Source organism: Pangasianodon hypophthalmus, chromosome 20, assembly GCF_027358585.1.
Source record: "Pangasianodon hypophthalmus isolate fPanHyp1 chromosome 20, fPanHyp1.pri, whole genome shotgun sequence".
Classification (NCBI taxonomy): Eukaryota; Metazoa; Chordata; class Actinopteri; order Siluriformes; family Pangasiidae; genus Pangasianodon; species Pangasianodon hypophthalmus.
This window is the reverse complement of record NC_069729.1, coordinates 14598302-14623847: the sequence shown is the minus strand read 5'-3', so window position 1 is coordinate 14623847 and position 25546 is coordinate 14598302. Positions and strand designations below refer to the sequence as shown.

At 38.7% G+C, this 25546-nt stretch overlaps 2 protein-coding genes across 3 annotated transcripts in view; both read right to left on the bottom strand.

Annotated features, from left to right (window-relative positions):
• podxl2 (podocalyxin-like 2) overlaps positions 1-12786 on the bottom strand; it is a 35143-nt gene extending 22357 nt beyond the window's left edge. Inside the window, exons 1-3 of one of the 2 annotated variants that reach the window (XM_053226969.1) lie at positions 11088-12786; positions 9137-9186; positions 16-306 (exon numbers count right to left, since the gene is read on the bottom strand). In XM_053226969.1, the coding sequence (XP_053082944.1) occupies positions 16-306; positions 9137-9170 (325 nt within the window). In that variant the 5' untranslated portion in view covers positions 9171-9186; positions 11088-12786. Of the gene's footprint in view, positions 1-15; positions 307-9136; positions 9620-11087 lie in introns of those variants that run through there. The other variant, XM_034313991.2, reaches the window with a different exon arrangement.
• A 153-nt stretch (positions 12787-12939) lies between these two features.
• mcm2 (minichromosome maintenance complex component 2) lies at positions 12940-24492 on the bottom strand. The gene is made up of 16 exons (XM_026932898.3): positions 24358-24492; positions 22638-22822; positions 22232-22395; positions 21315-21587; positions 20693-20912; positions 20210-20417; positions 19834-19968; positions 19413-19604; positions 19185-19278; positions 18453-18703; positions 17796-17922; positions 15938-16050; positions 15613-15855; positions 14785-14967; positions 13969-14124; positions 12940-13359 (listed from the first exon to the last, which is right to left on the bottom strand). Exons 1-16 carry the CDS (start codon positions 24361-24363, stop codon positions 13249-13251), a joined length of 2661 nt encoding a protein of 886 aa, XP_026788699.1. The 5' UTR covers positions 24364-24492; the 3' UTR covers positions 12940-13248.
• Between the last annotated feature and the right edge of the window lie 1054 nt (positions 24493-25546).

The window sequence follows — 25546 nt, the reverse complement described above, 5'->3', positions numbered from 1 at the left end:
TCAAGCTTTACATACCTATCAATGAATCTGCATCCAGACTGGAGTTGAGCTCTGCTTGAACATCCCACTTCCGCAATGCCAGAGGACCCTTATTCTCTTCACTGTCCTCACTGAAGAACCCAGAACTCTCCTGGGAACTTTCTACCAAAGCAGGCATGGCAGGATTTTCTGCATCCCGAAGGACACCATCATGTTCCTCCAGACCAACAGAAACATCCAGGATGGGTTGAGATGAAGCAGAGCTGGACAGAGGTGTTGGATTGCCATTAAGAACTTTAGAAATTGCGATGAGCACAAGAGAGGAGCCTGTGAAAGGAAAGTGAAGATACGATGTTAGCATAATGAAAAAAAAAAACCCACAGCAATCATGAAGCTTAACAAACTCTGGAGGGCCTTTAGATATAAGCAAACAGTCAGTAATAAGACTGTAACAGTCCTGCAACAGTGATGTAATTAAGAGCTAGATAACACCTTGTACACCAATATTTACGAACATTTGTAATTGCTTTCTTTGTAGTAGCTATTGTCTGTGCAGGGTAGAAAAGAGCATGGTCCCTATCTATAAAGGCATTCAAAGATCTTTCACCACCATTCAGCTGCTTGAAAAGGAATTTGTATTCATAACTGAATTATAGCTGTGACAAATGAAAGTAAGGGCACATCTATACCAACAAGTGTCAAGAGCCTAACCTACCCAGCAACAGATCTAGGCCCAGCTGGCCCCTGATCACAGATGGCTCTGTATCAGCTTAACTTGCCATTTGAGACAGATCGCTTCTCACTTATAGTACAGGGTCACTAGGGGATTAGAGTTAGCATTAGCATTAGCAAATTAATGGTGGAAGTTGGGGTACAGGCCACAGCTGCTCCTCTGTTTTGAGCCACCAGAACTGAGATACAGGTTTAACCCACTAAGAATGTCCAAACCTTCAGATGGCTTTTATATCAAATAAGACTGCAGTGAGCTAAATAATAGCATGGATGTTTTAAGGAGCTGAGGTAGTCGTTAAAAGATGCTCAGATAAGTAATTTAAAATGAATGCCATTAAAAATGATTATATTGCTTGGTATTCTGGTCAAATGCTTTTTACTACAGAACAAATTTTACAATTTAGCATTAAAAAAATACCTTTTCATTATTCCTAATAAAAATAACTTGGGGGAGCTACGGATGAGTTCAGTTGTGTTTTTTATGCTCAGATTAAGTTGTTACAAATTAAGCAACTTGAAAAAAAAATGTATCTTCCATGCATGCAAAGTAAGCTATCTAACTTCACTCATGTTATTGATGAACAAAATCTTGATGTTTATGTTACATAAATCGCTGACAATATAACAATGGTAATCAATCACAGATATGGAAATTTTACTCCTGTCTACCTAATTTAGTAACATTTAACTAGCTAACTGGTTGGCTAGCTATCTATGCTTATGCTAAATACAGGACAAACTAGTACAATTGTACAGCAGCAGTGATAAATGTCATTAAATGCAACATGATAACTAAACTATTACCCTGATTTTAGAGAATTGATGTCTCCTGTTTGTCATAGAGCAGTACACCATAACATCAGGTTAAAAAAAAAAAAAAGGGAAAAAAAAAAAAAAAAAAAAAAAAAAAAAACACAAAGGGTACCTAGGGTAGGAGGATTTGCATTACTAAAAGGCCTCAGTGTGTGTGAATTTGTGTGTGCATGGTGCCCTATGATGGACTGGTTTCCCATCCAGTATGTATTCCTGCTTCATGCCCAGTGGTCTTTGCATAAGCTTCAGATTCCTATATGACCCTGACTAGGACAAAGCAGCTACTTAAGATGAATGAATGAAAATTTTAAACAATTTATTTCAACATCGATTATTTTTAATATAAAATTATCTGAATGGATATTAATGTCAATTCAGCATGTACATGTCAAATGCCAAATCCCTGTGGCGATGGCTAATAGGTTAATTTTATAAGTATGGCAAGCTTTAGACTGATGCTGTACTCGACTAGAGGCTGTAACGTAAAAAAAAAAAAAAAAAAGGCCCCTCAACCAGAAATTCCTATTTGTGAAATCAAGGTTGTCTTTTTAACGCATTCCTCTCAGTTCAGGGACAGTATCATAAGTAAACAAAGTAGCTTCTTACCTTTAAACGAGTCATGCTGTATTTGCTTTTGATCAATCAACATAAAATCATATTCGCTTGTTAAATCTATAATATTGACTATATAGATTACTGTTTGAGGAGGAAAATATATATCACTGATCGTAGTTAGCTAGCTAACTTGTTGCTAACAAAAGACTAACATTGAGGTGTCTATGCTTTTCCCCACTTTGTACCTAGAAAATAATATCATACTGAGCCTCGACTAGCCACTTCCGAGGTAAGTCATATGCAACACGAGTATATAGGCTTGTACTGTATCCAGAGATCTGAGTAACCAGTAAGATGATACAACAGTGCTGCACTGAACAATACTACTATATTTTATTTAATTACTTGATTGGGGATTGATACACATTTCATTTTGTAAAGTAAATTAGAAAATTAACCAGTGGGCACTGAAAGTATTTGAACTCTAGTGTGGTTATAGAAATATACTCAGTATTTGTATATATACTGTACCTTAATTCTGCATTTGCTAATTCCTTTATTTCCTTTATTTGCTTGTTAAAAGATGTCTATGGTGTCACTTTTTTGGTCAGGTATGGACGGACAGATATACCACTTTAACAAACTCCATGTCCCAGCATGCCACACCGACAGAAGCAACATTTATGACACCATGCTGTATTCCTGCCGTCTGGGGAAGCATATCTTGTGATATCAGTGACCTCTGGAACAAAAACATTACATCAAGGCCAAGAAGTGCCAGTTTCACCACTCAACTGTCTCCTTCCCAGGTTACATGTCATCTGAGGGAGTACACATGGAGAAGCATAAGGTCTAGGGCAGGAGAGACCCTCACCTAATTATTGATTTGTTGAGAAATGGTTTAGATGCAGAGGAACTGTAAGAGAATCACCACACATTCAGTTGGAGAGGGCTCTCGATGACAGAGGACCCAGGCCAATCAGCACCACAGGGTACTGCCACGAGAGTATGTTATCCACCCAAAATCTTCTGCTGTGACTTCCATCCAAAAACCTGTTTTTAAGCACCACCATGATATTCAAGATAATGCAATGTGTAGTCAGGGTGAAATATAGACTTCAGTTACCCATCTCAGTTCTGTGTGTCTCTCTCCCTAGGTCTGTGGTTCCAGGCCCAATGCAAGATGCTGTCCCCTTGGAAATGCCACCATTACTTCCAGGATGTTCTGGACCCCTTCCTAGAGGCAAAGTTCCACTGCCGCTGCTAATCAACAAACTCTGTGTCCCAGCAAGCCATGCTGACAGCTCCATCCTTGGTGTCTTGTGCTGGTGCACTGTCTTGACCAGAATTCTAACACCTGCAGCTTATTTCCTAGTCAATCGAGGATGCTATGTCAGGTTCAAGCACTCACTCTTTCCTCAGCATTGCACCTCCCATGAGTTCTCGTGCCACCATTTTCCTAGTCATGCATTCTTAGGCAATCTTTCTGCGAAGAATTCTCTAAGCCCTTTAAGTTCTAATCTGTATCTGCTCCCAAGTCAGTTCTGAAGTTTAGCTTCAGATTGTTAGTGAAGTGAAGTGACGTGTGGCCAAGTATGGTGACTCATACTCGGAATTTGTGCTCTGCATTTAACCCATCCAAGTGCACACACACACACACTGTGAACACACACCCGGAGCAGTGGGCAGCCTTTTTTGCTACGGCACCCAGGGAGCAGTTGGGGGTTTGGCGCCTTGCTCAAGGGTCTCACCTCAGTCGTGGTACTGAGGGTGGAAGAGAGCGCTGGTCATTCATTCTGAGTTTAGCTTCAGATTGTTATAGCCAGTTCTCAACTGTGTGTTTGTGGGTTTATGTTTGATATGTGTTGATTCATTCCTACCCTAATTTACATTTGTACCTTGTGACTTGTAAACACCTGTGCTAGCGTCGAAGTCTTGTCTCATTATAACCATTTTACGACGCCAATGGAACTCATTAGTACTTTTAGAACTCATTTTCTCCTAGAAATAAAAGTGCTACATTTCCCCCATGTAATATATGCATGAGCTATCCTTAATTATGGTCAAATTGTTAAGGTGACAGCATATACAACTTTAACTTTTGGCTTGCAGGATAATTTTTCTTCCCAAACCTGGCTTTTAATACAATACATTTCCACAGTTCCTTTCTCTGTTCCATTTTTATCTGATTTCATCATAAATTTAAAAATATATACTTTGCTCTTAGGCATCATGACACATCTTACTTGCCACTATCCTGCCCTAGTTTTCAAACAACCACTCATGACCTGTCTGGACCTTGTTTGCTAACAATTGAGGGCTTCCCGAGCTGTAAAATCTCATTTTTAAGTCCTTCTTGCTTTTCTGTCATGTCTACGTTGTTGGGCTCTACGTAAATTTAAAAAAATACGCCGATTCCCCCTGACCTCGGTAGGTTATATGTCTGCACCACGGTGTCTGTCTGACTTTGCAGCATTGTGTAGGTGGCACTCTGGAGACTAAGCATACAGGCTTGTACAGTATCCAGAGTTGCTGAGTAACCAGTAAGACGATACAACAGTGCTGCAGTAAAGAGATCTGAGACATTCCTTTTCAGTGTTTTTATTATATTACTACAGGGATTGAGACCCATTTCACTTTATTTGGAGAGTGAAAAAAAAACTAACCAACACTAGATCAATTGTACTGTAATATAATTAGTGAAGTTACAGAAATATCCTCCTCCTTATACCCCCTAAGGAATGGAGTTGAAAAATGTGGCTGATCTCTGTGCTGAATTTTACCTGGGCTATAGATGTACATGATTTTTATCACCATTAGCTCGCAACATTTCTTAAAATTTTATTTACCCCTGTAGTTCTCCAAATTATTCATTCCTCCTTTCCACTCTAATCTGAGCAAAGTCTTGCTTTATCTTGATTTATGATCTTTTACCAACCCTAAGACTTATTACACGGTAACTATGCAATGCAAAATGGCTACACACAAAATATCATTCTAAGGGTAAGGAGAGGCCATCCACAGTTTATCTATTATCTGTTCATCCAGTTGCACCAAGCTTTACATTTGTTTTTACTAATCAGGATGTTATTTATGTCATGGTTTAATACTGACCTTAATATTACAATCAATTCAGATTAATTTCAAACTCCAATTGAAATGTCAGTAATAGATTAATTTTGATATTGCAGCTGAGGTGGATCAAATATTTAATTAGATGTATTGTACTTACAGTAAATTGCATATATTAGATGCATTGCAGAAAAAAGAGGTTTTGAAAATAAAAGTATTGTGCTATTTTAAAGTTAAACAGGGATTAAAAAGTAACAAGTGAATCCCAAAATGAATATATTTACTATTTGTTTTTTAGATTGGCAAATCTACTTTGGTGTAACCCACCCCAGGGTGTTAAAAATATATTATCTTTCAGGCATGATTTTACCTGCCACCACACCCAGTTTCTATCTTTTACTCCCAGTGAGGTTTGCTAACAATGTCCTTGTGCACAATCTTCCAGAGCTAGCTTCCTCTGGTTTTCTGATGTGGAAACACCGTAGTCTGAAACATCTCAGCTCTTCTACATTTCAAAGCTTCTCTGAGATGGGAGACCACCTGTACTAGGATTGCAGTGTCTGGGGAATAGGAAGTGGTATGCATAATGAAGTTCTTTGAGGTCAGTTGAATATATGAAAGTCAAAAGAAGGAAGAGTCTCAGCTGAATTAATTTTTTAGGATTACTGGATGAAAGTAATACTAAATTGGAAGGAGAATTTTTATTATAATACTGAAACTATGGCAAAAAAAAAAAATCCTTTCCACTGGCATTCTTTCAAACTTATTCTGTCTCTCACACAAATAAAGCCTATCAGTATTTATTGACCACGGCTGTAGTTAAGTGAAGATCAATAAATGACTGTTTATTCAGTAATTGCATGATAAATATCATGCAATTATTATTGATTGAAGCACATAATAAAGTGCTTTCTTTACAACATTCTTAATACCAAATAGGAAAAAAAGTAAATCAGTTAGCTTTAATCTGGATTTGATGAAAGCCAGGTTCTCAGAACCAGATTAAGCCAAAAGCCGCTGATTTTCCATCAAATGTTTAGCATAAGATTAAGCATGATCCTGAGTCCAAGATCGTAGCTCAGGGGATTTTCTATAAAGAAGCTCACACTAGCACACAGTCCCCTTTCTTTTTGTAATCCGTATCTATGTTTGCATGAATGAAAGTGGCACATGCAGTGGAGCCTTTTAGAAGTTGGCTTTAGTTTCATGCCAGTCACAACATGTCTGCTCTACACCTGTTTCTTCTGAAAGACAGCTGAGACTATTTTACATAGCACTCATGCATCAAGGATGAAGGTATGCTTTTGAATAGGGTCAAATGTGCATTCTGCATTTGTGACATATCTTCATACTGTCTGTATAGTTTATTATACTAAGCTGCTCTGGATATATTGACAACATTGAAAGTAGCATGATTTAGAATTCCCATTTACATTAACAAGTGAGTTTAGTGAGTCAAGAAGCAGTTTAAGGGCTTTGCATTCACAACTTTCCAATCAGGAGTACAGAGCCTTAACCACTGAGCCACCACTTTAGGCATGTCATCATCAGGTTGATTTGGTGGTTGGATAAGTAAAATAATGCAATTAATATTTAGGTGAAAAAGATAATTTATACAAATTTTCTCCCAACACAAATGTAGTTGATTGGACACTAATCATGTCTTAGCCAATGTTTGCTTCTTAGGTTTTGTATTAGAGATATAAGGCTAATGTAACTAATAAGCAATTACAATCTTACACAAAATATTTAAATATCTGCCTTAAACTATGTAGACTTGCTGATAAGATTTAGGTCACAGTATGATTTACTGTAACCTATAAAAACAAATTGTGTATCTAAATATGGTAACATTACGAGGAATCACTGTTGTCTTACCCACAACAGTGATTCCTCATAATATCCTCAGGATATTGCACCTGAAAGCTGTAATGTGGATGATATTTCAACAATCTTTTATTTAAGAAACTAAAAAAAAAAAAAAAAAAAAACCATGAATACTAGCTTGACAATGCCATTTGACTTCAAAAAAAGTTTTGGCTTAACACTATGTTTCCCTCACAGATTTAAGGGTACTAAACTGTACCATTCCTTGTCGCTGGAGCGGAAAACCTTTTGTACCTTTAGTTTATCTTTTACCTAGAAAAGTGCATATATAAAGTACACCTTTAAAGCATACTCTAAAAGGTAATTACAGTCCATAGGTGCACCTTAAATTTTATTTTTTTTTTTAATTTACACTATCCATGGTTCCAGTTGCTGAGGGTGTTGGGTTAGTGGGAAACCATGTAAATTTTCTTTTTTGCATAATCAATCATTTAAGAATCAGTATCTTTGGACAAGAAAACATCCCATGACACATTTCATTTTGCAAACCTTTTTGTGACAAATACAGCTGACCATTTAACAAAAAAACAAAAAAACAAAAAAAAAACAACAACACACGAGTCTTCACTTCAAGCTGCCTCACTGGGACACGTGTCTATTCTCAATCCTAAATCAGTTACTACTCAATTACCTCTATATGCTGGGTGTCTCCCATTTTGGACCCAAATTACTTTGTCTCTACACAAAACTGCTGATTGCATCTGACCTGAATTGGTTGTCTGCCTGCACCACAATCTCAGGCTGACTTTGCAGCACTGTGTAGGTGGAGGATGGAGATTTATAGTCTCTGGTCCAGGCTATGAGCTTTCTGCAGTGGCCGTAAACATGAAAGAAGGAATAAAGTAGTGGACAAGGCTACGGGATGGCTTGCACCTCTTGGTAGCAAGCCACAGAAACCTCTACCAGGCTTAAATTGGTTAGATTGAAGTTTTTGGGTTTTTTTTTTTTTTTTTACTGGGTAGAGCTGTCAAATATTATTCACAATTACACTCCATTACATTTATATGTAGATTATATAAGTGAATATATATTTATAAAAAAAAAAAAAAAAAGACAAAGACATAGTCTGCTTTTCCTGCTAGTGAACAGAATAAAGATGACTCATATCCGACTGAAGGTAAGATATGCAGCAAAGCATTGCACACATACAGACAGACAGACATTTCAGATATTTCAGTTTTGTGTTTTACCAACAGTCCGATTGTTGTGTTGGAGTGTTGGCCAGAGCAGGCAAAACACAACATGGCTTTTGACCAATGCAGACTGTGATGAATGACAGCCAAGTCTTTGGACAGAAAAACAAATCTGAGGCTTTTTATTTTTCATCCCAGAGTAATAATCTCAAACACTTTCCAAACAAAACACACTAAACTGTACCTTGTCACTGTACCTTGCCAAGAGGAACGACTTGAGCTACCTTAAGCTAAATAACATGAACAATGCTGCAACTCCACCTTTTTTTTTGACAGTACACTCTCAAAAAAAAAAATAAAAGCAGCATATTAATCTGTACCTGCTTGGATGGCACCCTCAAGGGAACAGCTATTGTGCCTTTAGTAGGCCTACGTATGGTATCTTTCACCAAGAAAGGTGCATGTCATGCTTGTTTAAAGGTTTACTCTAAAATGAAATACTGTCCATTTATGTATCTTAAATTATTTTAAACATGTTTATATCCACAGTTCCAGGTAATTGATACATATTAAAGTTACAAAAGATGTACCATTAATGGTACCACCTCAGAGAGCTACAGTTTAGTACTATATATTCCTAAGAGTGTAAGATATATAAATAAAATATCATCCATGTGAATAAATTCATTAGAAGCAGGATGTGTGGCTGGATAAAATGTATAAAATCTAATCATTTCTTTGCACGTTCATTCATGATATTGATTTGGATATATCTGTATATTGACTATGAAAACTAAAAAGATCAAAAACCTGCATTTTGGGGGCACATAAAAAATTCATATTAAGAAAGATATTAGGCAAGGTTAATGATCTGTATAGGACTAAACAAATATTTAAAAAAAAATGTATAAAAGCCATGCCAGTGTGCATTACAGTAGTGAAAAGACATAAAACTATGATCTTACCTATGATGAGGTGATGAAGAGGTGTACCAGGCATGCTTGCAGATTTAACCCTGGATGCACAAGCAGAGATTTGGATAGATTTAGAAAGAAATCCTTTGCTACTGACTAAGCTGTGCTTTGCTACTATCCTAATGCACTAAAAGCACAGCAGTGAGGGGCATGCTGTGCATCTGAAGGAGCTGGCAGGATGAAGATTAACGGAGCATCTGCAGCATCTCAGAGCTGTTCGCTGTCTCAGTGACCTCGATGTGTGAAAGCATGACTACGCAAAGATTTCAGCACAAAAAGCCTCGCATTTTCACCCTGAAGGAAATGCAGGATGACTTCAGAGCTGGCGGCTGCTGTGACTGGGTTTACACTGGATTCTGGATGCTTCGCCCCTCCTGCGACGCTCTCTCTACTGTTGTGAGAAGTGAGCATGAGTAGTGCTGGCCAAAGCTTTGAACTACTCGAGTTAAAAGAATCGACTCCCCAAAAGAACCGACACTTTCGCATTTTTTTCTTCCATCGTGTCCTTATTTGTAGATCGCTGTAAATGAAGTAAAAGATAATACGGATGTATGGTAAGTTATTCGTGATTAAACTTGATGAATCAGATGAATCAAGACGTATCAAAAGTTCACTCGCGTTCGTTCAAACCGCTTTGTTCGAAAGAATCGATTCAGTGAAGTGAATCATAATGTTAATCAATATTGAGGTAGCTGCACGAGGCCGCATTGCACTACACGGAGATGTACTTAAAAACTCCTAACTGCTACTTACAGTGAATATATACACCCATCAGCCATAGCATTAAAACCACCTGCCTAATAGTGTGTAGGTCCTCCTTATGCCACCAAAACAGCTCTGATCTGTTGAGGCGTGGACTCCACAAGACCTCTGAAGGTGTGCTGTGGTATCTGGCACCAAGACTGTAGCAGCAGATCCTTTAAGTCCTGTAAATTGTGAGGTGGGGCCTCCATGGATCAGACTTGTCCCAGGTTTGTCCAGCACATCCAACAGATACTCGATCAGACTGAGATCTGGGGAATTTGAGGCCAAGTCAACACCTTGAACTCTTTGTCATGTTCCTCAAACCATTCCTGAACACTTTTTGCAGTGTATCAGGGCACATTATCCTGCTGAAAGAGGCCACTGCTACTAGGGAATACCGGTGCCATAAAGGGGTGCACATTGTCTGCAGCAATGTTTAGGTAGGTGGTACGTGTCAAAAGTAACATCAACATGAATGCCAGGACTCGAGGTTTCCTAGCAGAACATTGCCCAGAGCATCACACTGCCTCCGCCAGCTTGCCTTCTTCCCATAGTGCATCCTGGTGCCATCTCTTCCCCAGGTAAGCGACGTGCACACACACCCGGCCATCCACATGATGTAAAAGAAAACGTGATTCATCAGCCCAGGCCACCTTCTTCCATTGCTCCATGGTCCAGTTCTGATGCTCACATGCCCACTGTAGGTGCTTTCGGCAGTGGACAGGGGTCAGTATGAACACGCTGACAGGTCTGTGGCTACGCAGCCCCTTACAGCAAGCTGTGATGCACTGTGTGTTCTAAAGAATTAACTTTTTCAGCAGTTTGTGCTACAGTAGCTGTTCTGTGGGATCTATATATCTTTTTCAACAACCAACAAAAAACAAACAAAAGTTTTAGGGGCAAAAAAATAAAATAAAAATTACAATCACCTGGTTGCATAATGTGCACACCCCTTAACTAATACCTTGTTAAAGCACCTTTTGCTTGTAATACAACACCCAGTCCATTTGGGTAAGAGGATAAAACTTCACCCATCATGATTTGGCAATTTTATTCCACTCTTCCTTGCAAATATGCTCCATGAGCTATCATATTACCCAGGGATCTACTGCGCACAGCCCTCTTCAAGTCTTCTGGGCTCCTCCATGGTTCATCTAATGATTTGGAAATTCTTTTGTACCCCTCTCCTGATCAATACCTTTTGACAGTGAAATCCAGTACATGCTTTGTAAGCTCTTTGCAAACTGTAGCTTCAGTAGTCTGTTGAAACAAAGATGATGTTGAGAAAGTCCTCAGGAACAGCTGCTCTTTATTTGGGGTTAATCAGAATAATTTCATTCATGACAGCTGTATGATAATTACTTTTGTAAATGAGTTTGAATGTGATTGGTTCATTCTGAGCAGTCACATGCCCCATTATAAAATGATGTGCACATTTATGCAAACAGGTTATCTTACTTTTGTTTTTTGTTTTTTTCTTTCCTAGAATATTTTTAGAACAACTAGAACATTCCTAGGTGTTTTTCACTTGATTTTTGTTGGTTGCTATATAACATTAAAGGCAGAAAAAGATCAGATAAGATTTATCTATCTATATCTATATGTATTTATGTATATATTTATTTATTTATTTTATTTTTTTTATATCACAAAAAACTATTTTAACATAGAGTTTATAAATGTCTATATACCCATGTTGTTTATATTGAGGAGTCCTCAGATGATTGCACCAGTTTAACCATTCTTTAGTTTCTTAAAAATCATAACACATAGACCAACCAAAAATGTTATTTGTACTTTGTTACTATACTTGAGTATTATTTTTGGGGCATTTTACTTTTAATGTTTTGAATGTTATTGAAAGAGAAAAAAAACCCTGCTTTTTACTGCTTATATCTCTTCTCATCACATCTAACTGGACTATATGTAAATCAAATCAGTTCCCGCAAATTTATTTGAACTTTTTTTTATATATATATATATATTTCACTGTAGAAAATAAACCATCAGCAAGCATTACAATTAGTCATGTGCAGTGACCTACTTAATTTCATCACTTAAAACATTCACTTTTTAATACTTACATACATTTACTAACCATGAAAACGGCTTATTTGCTAATATATCAAGCAATACAACAGAAGTAACATAACATTTCTTCAAACAAAACATTGATTTATCATAACCTTATTCTGTTTTTCCTAATCCGTGACATGTGAATTGTTTGTCTCAATTAGAATCACGGTTGAGATTTGTGTCCTGGATCATTTGCCATACCAGCACTCAACTCATAGCTCTTTCAAAAAGTCTCATACATACAAGTCATTAATGTTCATTATCCATGTCACTTGGATATTTAATTAAATGTGCTTGGCTTTCTGCAGGGGTTTTGTTTTCCCATGTACACATACAGATCTTGATCCTAAACCTTTTGTTACAATTCTTAACAAAATCAGTCTTAACAAAATCCTCATTTTATGCCAAATCAGGGTTCGTGTGAATGCAGACCCTGCAAACTGTTTGAGCATATAGAAAGTGAGAACTTAGAAAAACTCTGGCAATAGTTCAGTCACACTTTTTCAAAAAAAAAATAAATAAATAAAAAATTAAAAAAAAAGGACTACTGCAGCTTCTGTAGTAGATCCTCCTTTAGGCTTTCTGTGGCCAATAATGTGACCTTGGACTACTCCTACATGCCCATCATATTTTTAGATATGTGCATGCCCCCAGGTTTTCAGCACAGTTCAGATTCGCAGATCTAGATGGCCATTGGTGAAAACAGATTGTGATCTTCAACAATGTGTGTTGATGTGCAGGCATTCTTGGGGAGAGCATTCCATCATTAAGAAGCAGGTTAACTATTCATGAACTGCATCGACAGCAATTAAACACCTGAAGTAAGAAGTACCTGGATTCTGACACAAATCTGATCATTTGTGAAAGCAAGAGCAAAATGTTCTAGCACAAGGTTCTGGAAAGATTCAAACGGCACATACTGTGCTATAAATTTATATTCTGTGATGGAGTAAATTGTGCTGTGAGCTGCTAAGTAATTTGAGGGTCAGTAAACATCTATTTTTATTTGACAATTTTTTAGAACATGGTACACATCTTTTCACAATGTCCAATTCTACACATCCAGAACATTTCTGCATTTGACAATAGAAAAAAATATTGATACCACCTGTCTTACAACAAGAACAAGCAAACATGACCACGATCAAAGTGTGGCGTTTCTCTGAATGATCAAATGACTCTGTCCATATCAGAACTCATCCATTTCCACGCCAAGTGGCGATACAGAAAAATATTTACACGTCCACAAGATTCTGAAACACAATCCATATGCGGCACATGGCTCAGAACTGCTGCATGATCAGCTTCTTCTTTGCATCATGGGAGAACTTGTTGGAGAGGAACAAGTCACTGTCATAAAACGCAGACAAGCTGTGGATGTTGATCTGTCGAGCCTATAAAGGAGAGAGAGGGAATGCATCACTTAGTAAAGATAAAGACTTCACATATTGCAATATGAATAAACATACCTTAAACACTAATCAAGGTGTGTATCAAATTTTTAGTGATATTAAAATACAAAAACAGGGGTGGACAAATCGCTACTCCAGGCACCTAGGAGATCTCATGGTAGGGTTAACATGCGAGGGGGGAGTTAAATGTAATGTGAAGACCGAACACCTTATCTTACAACCAAATCACTGGCCAATGATTTGTTGACTTTTTGTCAAGGGCACAAACACAATGTCTGAAATTATAAACTTTGTTAGAACAGAATAATCACATACCCATTCACTTCTATATTAATGCACTTAACTAACTACAAATACATGATACTGGGGAGCTTTCACTTGCCCATTGGGTTAGCTAATAAACATAGGATTTGTCCACTCATGAAAACATGTCAAAATCTCCCATACAAAGAAAAATTGCCTTTGTATTCTACAACAGAAAAAAAAAAAAAACTTTAAGATTTCCAAAACTATAACATGGTCACATGGTAACACTGATATATTTCGTATTATTCAATGTGTGACATATGGCAGTAGAATCCTGTCAGTTACCTTGTCCACCAGGTCTTTCTCTGGGATCTCGATGACGTCCTGCTGCACTCCGTAGCGGTTGCGCTGGTAGGACACCTGCTCGGCCACCAGTTGCTTCAGGATAAACAGCAGCAGCTCATTGTTGTCTCGCCTGAAAGCCAGGTAGCGTGCAAACGTCTGGAAGAGAACAGACACCCGTCAGTAGCCCAAAACAAATAAAAGGAAGGAAGGGTATCATTTTTGGGGGCGTATTTAGGATTCCTACCGAATTAAAGAACTTTGAGTGATTGGCACAAGGACTACATTTAATTCAGTTTTATAAAATGGCTACTGCCCTCTTTTGCAGTCCACAATTCTCAAAAAACAATATTCAAGTACTTAAAGCACCTTGGGCAAAATGTGCTTTAATCATTTAACCTCTAATGCCAAACTGCTTTTATTGACTGCACATTATGCCAGTGCTGAACAGGTGAAAAAGGCCAAAGGCAATGTACTGACATGCATTTAAATGCAAGAGTGCTGACTTCACCATGCTGATCAGACAAACACCAAGATAGTAATGCAAGTGCTCCTACCCTGACATGTTTGTGGCCCAAGGTTAATCACAGCAGCAAAAGTCACTTCTCATTAAAATTTAAACTGAGATTTTTATCCCATAGTCAACTGAAGGCAGATTTTTGTGGCAGATTTAAGCAGGAAGTCTAACCAGCAAAAAAAAATGCACATGAAATCAGACTTTATCAACCTTTTTTTTTTTTTTTTTTAAACGTCAGTTACTTATTTGGTCATAAATCAGATTTGCCAAAATGCAAGTCCGAGTTGAACAAATCTCTGCACCTTTCTCATGCTCCTCATCACACTGAACTTCTGTGTGTCGATAAAGCTCTCAAGCATGACGCGTATAGCCATGTTGACATCGTCTTCCTGTACGTAGTCACGGAGGTGCATGCGTGCATGAGCCTCTGCCATTCGGATCATCGATTCAATGTGACGCACCGTAATCGGGATGCTGCCCGTAGCCTGTCAGACAGAAATATAAAACAATGTTAACCACATCAGATCAAAGGCAAACCAACGATACTGAGAAAAAGATCACTGAGGATGTTTTAGTCACCAACTTGGGTATCTAATCAATTCATAAATGGGGTGGAACTGACTGTGGGACTCAAATAAAATCGATTATGAGTCAGGGAGCCAATATAATAATCTAACAGAGGCTTTATCCTGTATTTTCTTTTCTACAGGCTGCATTATGATTTCATGACTTTTGCTTTTTACTATAATTTATTTCATCCAAAAATTGAAAAATATGACTCATATATACTACTAAACTTTTAAGAGACCTTCACTATGTATTTGAAGGTGAGAAAATGTTGAATAAGATCTCATAACCTACTCTTAATTACCCAGGTTAAGCCTACCTAAACACTTGCCACAATTCTGCTAATAAGCCATCACTTTTCTAATTTAGATAGGTAGATAGATATAAATGAACACACATTTTAAATGGTGCACCACAAGACCATAGTGAGCATAAACATTGTAATGAAATTTACAGTGCAGCTCTGTTAATGCCTGTTCTGTGTGAGAGAGTGTAAAATTACAGATTTAATATTTAAATGCATTTTGAAAAGAAACCCGCCAGAAGAAAGTCATTCTTCTAACCATGGATTCCTTGCGGAGGTCGCTGTAGATGCGTGCCACCTTGTCCTGGTCCATCTGGTTCAGTTTGGGGTGTACACGCTCCTTGGCATAGATGATATACTTCCTGAGCAGCTCTTGAGGAATGGGCGGCACATCTGATGAGTTGGGGAGCACTATTTCCTCCAGGCTGGCCATGCCCCCTTCCTTATTGCTGGGGTGATGCTTTATGTGGCTGCCCACCACGAAGCGTGCAAGCATCTCATCCTTTGGAGAAAAGAAAACAATTAATATTGCAGGGGCTACAGGTAACTATGGGAAGAACAGAAAGTTGTGTTGACTGCCTCACCTGCACAGGATCGACAGTGTCTCTTACAACACACAAGATGTCGAAACGAGACACGATGGGCTCTGTCAGGTCCACATTCTCCGAAAATGTGAGGGACGGGTCATATCGGCCACCTTACAGAGAAAGAGAACATAGGAAACAGTGCTCACATACAGCATGCAGGAGATACTGTATATACATTCACCAAACACTTTATTAGAAACACCTGAACACCTACTCATTCATACAATTCATCTAATCAGCCAATCGTGTGGCAGCAGTGCAATGCATAAAACCATGCAGATACAGGCCTGAAGCTTCGGGTAACGTTCACAATGATCTTGGTGATTTTGACCGAGGCAGTTATAGGCTGGTTTAAGTATTTCTATAACTGCTGCATCTCCTCTAGAGACTGTTGGATTTCCACACACAACAGTCTCCAGAGTTTACTCAGAATGGTGCAATAAAGAATAAACATCCAGTGAGCGGCAGTTCTTCAGACAGAAATGCCTTGTTGATGAGAGACAACAAAGGAGAATGGCCAGACTGGTTTGAGCTGACAAATGCTACGGTAACACTCATAACCACTCACAATTGTGGTGAGCAGAAAAGCATGTCAGAACACATAACACGTCCAACCTTGAGGCAGATGGGCTAAAAGGCAGAAGACCATGTCAGGTTCAACTTCTGTCAGCTAAAAACACAAAGCTGAGGCTGCAGTAGGCACAGGCTCACCAACTCTGGACTGGTGAATCTCAATTTCCGCTGAGGCACACAGATGGTAGGGTCAGAATTTGGCATCAGCATGAATGCACACTTTGGGTCAGTTAATACCAATCAATCATTGCTTGAATGCCACAGCCTACTTGAGTACTGTTGTTAACCATGTGCATCCCTTCATGGCCACAATTTACCCATCTTCAAATGGCTACCTTCCAGCATGATAACGCACCATGTCACAAAGCCAAAGTCATCTCAAAACTGGTTTAATGAAAATTACAATGAGTTCAATGTTCTTCAGTGGCCTTTCCAGTCACTGGATCTGAATCCAAGAGAACACCTTTTGATGTGGTAGAACGGGAGCGTCACAGCATGAAAGTGCAGCAGAAAAATCTGCAGGAATCTTGCGCAATCATTATATAAAAAAAAAAAAAAAAAAAAAAAAAAAAAGAAAAAAAAATTTGTTTGATGCAATCTTGTCAACATGGACCCTACCAAATATTAGTATAGTATTCCTAACAAAGTACTCAGTGAGTGTAAATACAAAAAAATAAAGAATGAACTAAATATGTATTTTTCCTTATGCAAACCCACAAAGTAACTCAAAATTACCCAAAATTGTTTCTTCTTTTACAGCTGATTACTGAACACCCAGCCCCCTCCATCCCCTCATTAATTTAATGTGAAAGCACTCAGCAGGATGTGCGAAAATATGATTCATTATATGTAAATAAGAAAGCGACAGGCTGAAGCACAAATTTGTCTTACAGGTATATTTGAGCATATAAAACAATCACAATTTTAACAATAATCAAAAATCAGATAACATGAAGGACTAAGGGTGTTTTATGGTCCCTTATTAGAACACCCCTACAGCGACTGGCCATACATGATATAAAAAGGGGAACACTTTCTTCTACTCTGCCTATTAACTGTCCTTTCCCTTAAGAACAGCTTAGAATTTCCTACTGTTCTGAAAAAAAAACAAAAAACTTTTTTTTTTTCAGGCTTTCGGCAGTTCATTTGAAGTGCTTCTCAGAAGCACACAAGCCAGTCTTTTAATCTTTTGAAAGCCTGGAAGAAGTCCTAAATGCAGAGATAAAGCTAAACTGGATTAGTGATACAACCCTCACTCCTTGCATAAAACTCTGGTACGCACCGATTGGGTTAGCAGCAGCGATTACAGTGCAGCGGGCCTGCAGGGATGTGACAATGCCAGCTTTGGAGATGGAGATACTCTGCTGCTCCATCGCTTCATGGATACTAGTCCTGTCCTGATCGTTCATCTGTGTAACAAGCAAACAGCGCAGAGAGAGAATTATAAGGACTTTAATAGTAAAACGATACCAGCAAGATCAGGGCCTACTCACTGAAATACTCTTAGAAGTCTTCCTCAATTTTTAAAAAAAATCTGTTAAAGTGTGTTATAAAAATTCTCTCTTAGTGAGAAGGAATAGGAGTTATTCCTGAGAGTAAATTTTAAGCATGAGGTAAAACATTTCGATCACTGTAAAGTGATCAACCACAATCCAATTTCAACCCATCAGGTTTTTATGAGCTCTGTATATCGTAATTAATTAATCACCTAATCATTACAAACACAGAAGATTGTGGGTGCATGTCTTTTCACAGTGCTGCTACTTTCACCAGTCTTAACAGTTTATCACAGCTCAGAAGCACCAACAGAAACACTTGCTCATTTAACAGTACTCTTGAGACTAAAGAATATTTAGAAAAAAAAGAAACATCTGGCTGGACTCTTATACAATATAATATAGAAATCAAGACTCCTGTTTAACCCATTTACAGGTCTCACCTTATCAAACTCATCAATAAGACAGACTCCTCGGTCTGCTAAGACCAAAGCCCCCGCCTCTAACGTCCACTCACGGGTAACCGGGTGTCTCTGGACGTAGGCTGTGAGACCCACCGCTGAGGCACCCTGTCCCGTTGTGAACACCGCCCGGCTCGCCACCTTCTCCACATACTTCAGGAATTGGGACTTGGCTGTGCCTGGATCCCCACACATCAGCACGTTGATGTCACCACGTACTTTATGCTTTCCTCCTACAGACAAAGCCATTCAAGTGTGAGAAAGCAAAGACAAACTAAATAAACAAATACTTCACTATATACAGCCACAAAGCCAGATGGTATTAGAAGATATATATGAGGGGAAAAAAATGACTGAAGAGACAGACATGATCACCTACTGGCTTCAGAAATTCACGTATAAAATGGTGTGCAGGTTGAAAAAACCTGAACCCTGCAAGTAGGCCTATGTTTTGCACAGCATAAAATAACTTGCACCACAAATCCCTCTGGAGATGTGTTTGAAGGTGCAGCAGCAAATTTTACTTGAGTAAACTTGATTCAGAAGCATCTGTTATAAACACCCTCATTGCCCTAAAAAAAAAATTGACCTCTACAGGTATGATCAAATCTGTTTATGACAGAACTTCTGAATAATGCGAGCTAAATTAGGTCTGGTATCTGAAATCCAGGTTTACAGGTTAACCCTAACCGCTGAATGCTATAAATAACTCACCTGGATTCTTCGACTCGCCACCAAACAGCGCAAGAGCCAGACCTCTCTTGATATCTTCGTGGCCGTAGATAGAGGGTCCAATGCTGGCAAATATCTGCAGAAATAAAAAAATAACCCAGTTAAGAGTAGGACTGAAAAACTTCACTGACCTGGTCCATTATACAGTGCAGGAAGGAGGCACACCAGTCAGGCTAGCTAGACATTTTAATTCATGTTCCGTGTGCTCACCCTCTCCCCGATGCGCTCGTCCTTGGACAGAGCCACAATGGCCTTCACGTCCTCATCAGTGAGCTCTGCCACGGCCACTCGCTCATCTTTCCGCATGATGTGATTGGCCAGGATCACAGTGGCAAAAACAGGAAAGCCGTTGGCCATGTTCAGAGAGCCATCGTAGTTGTTGTGGTAGATGCCTGTCAGCTCCTAACAATATACACAAACAAATCCCAGCAAATTCACATTAAATAAGCACCTGGTCATTTCCAAAGTATCCTTTCCATATTGTAAACTACATACCCAACACTTATTTTAATGCGCATTGACTACCACAAAATAACTGTTAGTAAGATGCTATCACCAGTTACAAAGCAAATGCTGATCAAGCTATCCATTTTAACACAAACAAATTCACCACGAGGACTGCTGGACTCACAATTTCATCTCCAGGCTTGCAGCTGTCTACCAGGTCAGCCAGAAGGATGGCGTCCTTGGACCGGGGCAGACGGCCAGCCGCTACTTTTCCAGGACTCTCCTGGATGGTGATGCGCTGGTAGTTCTGATACACTGTCTGTGGAAAGAATGCTCACTTAACCTAGTGTTTAAGAGAATGGCCCAGGCAGCAATTAAAAAATTTAAGAGAAGACCAGATAATGTAGCTAGCAATAGGAAATAAAATTATTCAATGCAACACTCTCCTGAATATCCTACATATATGGTGATTCAAACACAATTGGGAATGATTAACTCTGAAATGCTACACAATCTATTTACAGCAGGGAGACTCATTATTCAAAACTTTAAGTACATACCTGCTCCATGTTGATTTCAAACGGACCAAGAGACTGACATTCTGGACATGAGCCCGGCTTCACTTCCTGGTTCTGTGATTGGAAAAAGGGGCCCAGGATGAAGTTACACTTGTTACAGTTGTATTTGACCATGCCGAGCTGGGGCAGCACTCCTGTACAGCTGGTTACCACACCACTGGTACGGATCAGCTGGTTCAGATGCAGCTGCCTACAAAAAGCACAGAGAAAAGAAAAATTATACAATCTATATATTGTATTAAAGAACATAGCTTTAAAATTGCCTCATTTTTTGTCTAATCTTTTAGCTTACAGAATTTGTAAACCGAGAAGACCAAACCAGACAAAAATATTCTTTGAGTATTCAGATTCTTTGAATATTCAAATTAGATAGGATCAAACCCTAGAACAGTTTTGCATATAGTAACTCAAATTTAAAAGTAATTCTCCCCCAAAAAGGTTTTATACCATTTAAAATGACTGTACCTGAGCGAGCGCAGCTCCTCCACTAGAGGCAGGTTGCCAATACGCACATGGATCTCATGGGCTATGCGATCATATTTGGGGTACATGGCGAGCACCACCTCTTTTGCAGCTTCATCAAAGATCTTCAGCATCTCAGCAGGTGCCTCAGGGAGAAAGTAAGCCAGTACATGCTCTCTGGACGCCAGCTCCTCGTAGTTCACCAACAAGCTCTCTTTGTTTTCTAGAAGTGAACAAAAACTGAAATTAATTATACAAAGAGGAATGAGAAAAATGCCACAATTTACATTAGAGACAGCATAATTTCACACAAGATCCCTAAGACATAAGTCTCTTTTAAAGATTAAGCTATACTTCCCAAATCCAGTACCCAAATCTACACTTTCAAAGCCAGTACCAGGCCTGTTAGATCTCACTGTTTGAATTGTCACAAGATTGACTTATTCAAACAGACAAAACATTTTTTTTTTTAATTAAATAAAAAACCACACTCAAACACTCTTCTGCAAACACAGATGGCAGTGATTCGTTCTGATCAGCTGGGCTATGCCATCCTGATTCATCTGATTTAAAAAAAAAAAAAAAAAAAAAAAAAAAAAAAAAAACCACCACCACAATAATTTACCTTTACACATGTCGCTAATCCTCTCCTTGAATACATTGTGGCCGTGCTCATCCACATGTGTGCGCAGAAAGTTCTTGAAGCGGTGATAGATCTCCAGGCGTGGGGCAGCCATGGATACCCACTCCCGCACCGAGTGACCCTTCATATCCTCCAGGTTCTCAATACTCTCAATCATCTCCTCATCCTCGCCTTCAGCACCAGCTCCTTCTGCAGCACGCTCTGCCAGGCGCCGTCGTCTCTTTGATGGCCGCTCATCATCCTCATCTTCACTGTCTGGATAAAGAAAACAAACGTGATTGGCATGAGTTTAGGGGAATTCATATGTACGGTGCAAGGACAAAAGACTGAGAGTCTATAAACCAACCAAACAGCACTTTTAATAAAAGCTGTAGCCTTAATTAGAGATTTGCGTTTATATACAAAGTGATGGTACATTGTACTAGCAGTAGTGTTATGATAGTTTTGAACTGTACAACTTTTACTGCATTTTGCTCAATTTGTCTGTGTTTTTCCATCACTGTATGTTTCTAAGCCACAGTTAACTAGCTGGTGATACAGCTTCAGCCAAGCATATAGTGCTCCAGTCTCTGACTCTGAAATAATCGTTTGTGATCTGTGCAATTGCTGTACATCAGTTCCTGCTCTTAATGCTGATGTAGTTCATCAACATTTCCCATTTCGGGAAAGATTTACATTTTGTTGTATAATCAATCTGCATTTGACTTCTAATTAAACACACAACAATACCGCTGTGTCACTCCGAGACAGCTCCAAAACAGCCCATTTTGAATTTTCAGCTTATTTTAAATGCACCCTTTATACATTAGACCACGTACCAGAACATGCTACATATTCCAAATATGCAGATACATTAGAAAATAAACTCACTTTTCTCTACATCTCTAGACACAACTCACCATAGAGCAGTCCCCTCGGCATGCGGCCCATGCCCATTCTTTTGTCCCTGTCATTCATGGCTGCCTCGGCACGAGCACGAGCTCCAGGAGACAGTTCACTCACATCCTCCTCATCCAGACCTTCGGCCTCATAGCGATCTAGTTCAGGAATAGCACGGTAGTCCCTGCAGATGACAATGGGCAAAACGTCCATTTATGGTCTTAAGTTGTTAGCACAATAAGGAATGGCAAAACAAAAAATGCTCCGCAATACACTTTATAACATTATGAAATGTGCTATAGATAATATTGATATATGTCTATGCATTATGAGATAATATTCACAACCTTTTCCTTCATTTCTGTGCAGTATACACCAATCACACATGCTAAAACATAAATATGAAAGCAAAGCGACATTTGTTACCCCTCCATCTGGTTCCCGAACAGCTCCTCTCCATCTTCCTCCTCATCTTCAGGTCCATTGTCCCCCAGCAGTCCCTCAGACTCGTCTTCGAAGGGAGGCAGGTCTCTGCCTGGGCTGGAGGTCAGATCACCACGCCTTGAGCCGCGACTCGGGCTCGTGGCCATGTTGAAAGACTCTGAGGAATCCTGGAGAAAGGAAAGAGAAAAGGATGCCTAAGTGCATCACTTAATGGAGCCCAGTATGATGATAAACTGCACTAACAAGTCTATGGTCAATTAGATCAGGGGTTCTTGTAATCCTTGTAGCCATGGACCCCTTTAGCTGTAAAATAAATTCCACAGACCCACTGATTTATTTTATTATCAATATTGAAATGCATACTGTAATGTGTTGGCTACTTACTGGAGACACAGACCCTTTTCTTTTCGAGCTCTTCATCAACAGAACACATTAGGTCCAGGTTGACTTTATTAATATACTTGTGTTTGAGTTATTGAGGTTTGGATTAAACTCATTCAATTCAAGAGACTGATTTACCTTAGCAAAAGATTTTCAATTGGTAACACAAACTAGCATAATAAGTTAATGTTATAAATCCCTACTTTCTTCTTATTAGAGTCTTGTGCTCCGTGGCACCTTCATAATTTCACTCTCCTGATATTTAGATTTAACAAAAGATATTCTGTTGTGTTTTTACTGTATTGTTCTGAGACGCAAGTCTATGTGAAAGCTTACAATTTGGCCACATGATAACAAGGATGTTTGATAGGACTCACTTTACTGAATCGATTCCTTAGAGCGAACCTGTTTAAAGGAACCGAGCAGTGCGAGTTACGATACAGTAATGAAGCGTGACATACAGAAATTTGATTTCACGTTAGGCTGGATTTTTACACCAAAACAGCAGTCCACAAGGTGTCTGAATACAGATGTCTATGTGAAAGCTGGTACAAATAAAACGTAGCAGCATCGTGCTAACAATAACGATGCCTCGCTGCGACTCACTTTACTGAATCGATTCCTGAGAGCGAACCCGTTTAAAGGAACCGAGCAGTGAGAGTTATGATTCAGCAATGAAGCGTGGCATACAGAAAAATGTGATGTAACATTGAGCCACATTTTTAACCACATACAATAAACCACAAAGTGTTTGAAGTTATTCTTTTGAGTAATACAGATTTATATTAATTTATATTAATGCACATCCGAATTAATACTGTTAACTACCAAGATGTAGACACAGACTAAAAGAGTAACTTTTTAAACTTTCATGCAATTACAACTTTAAACATTGGATTTATGGCAAGAAGGTCAGCTTGTTCATGCTAAACTTCAGATAGTTAGTTAGTTAGTTAGTTAGTATGCACATCTCATGAAATCCTAACAAAGACCTCACTGCTTCCCAAACACCAACAAACATGACCACATAGTTTACTAGAAAAACACAGAAACTGAATACACTCTAAATAAAGCATTTTATTGCTCAAATGGTTTAAACATTGCTCTCTCTTTCTCTCCCTTCAGTTAAACACAAAGCATCTCCTTCACAAGGCGAGGAAACCAGGCCACACACTTAAACACCAAAACTAGCTGAATATATCTAAAATAATTCAGCTCATTACATGAACATTTTCTCTACCCCTAGAAACCTCTTCACTTCTGCCTACTTTTATATTATTTACTCAACACGTGCTGCCATATTAATAATATTTTCACTCACCGCCATTATACCGCGTAGTGCTCAAGCCTCTTCACTTCAGACTACTGTTTCTTTTTTCCTCCGGCGAGACAAAGTTTTCGCGCGAAATCAGACACGTGACCAAAAAGCCCGCGAAATGTCATGAATATGGAATAAGCGCGAGTCCTTCTGGCTGTTGATTGGTCCGCGCGCTCATTACGTCACGGGATCAGAATCCGAGCTCACTTTAAGATGGCGCTGCAGAGCAGGTCTGAATAAGGCAGAAAGTGAAAGCAGGCTGCAGGACTATTGTACAAGAAGCACAATTTACAGTTGTCCCACTGATATTACATTTATAAATATGAAAGTAAAGGTATAATAAATTTAAACACAGGTAAAATATCTTTGTAAAGTGCATTTATAAAACCTTATATTAGCTAAGCATTGGAAAAGCCTGCCACAAGCCAATATACTTACACTTTACCATGAAACATACCACAAAAATAGTATTATTTTTGCATTATTGTATGAGTCTATTTAACGTCTCATGCTTGAAACATCCTTTTCCAAGAGCCACCCATTAAAAGTTATGAAATATGTACATAATAATTGTGTTCCACAACATTCACTCAATCCTGTTACCTGAACACATTCACCCCTATGAAATATTTGGAATATTCCACAAGTCACATGTTCAACAGGAAGTTGCGTCATCTGAAATTATTGAAGATCATGGGAAGAAGATCACGGGTTCTCTCTTTTTTTCCTGTATTTTCATTGATATTGTGATATTGACTGGTGAGTTCCCTTAGAATGTACGACCCTATTACCCAAATTATACATTAAAAGGAAATTGTTAAATGAACTATTACAATGCCCTTAATGTCCTCATGTCATTAGCACAGATGCTATGTCTGTTTTTTTTTTTTTTTTTTTAATGTTGCCCTAGTTACATTTTTAAGAATTACAAGGGCTAAATGGCACCCCAAACATGGAATCACCCATATGACAAAACATCATATCATAGTGCTTGAATCTATAGGTATTATGATATCTACAGTAACTATAGTAGGGCTATATTTAAAAAAACCTAATCTTAAAACCTAGTCATTTGAAAATGGAAACAGTTTTACCACAGTAATGTTGATTCTCAAAGAAAACCTTATTGCAATGTCACCGATCACAATATTGATACCATATCATATTGCCAAGCCCTGTGTGAAGTCTATAG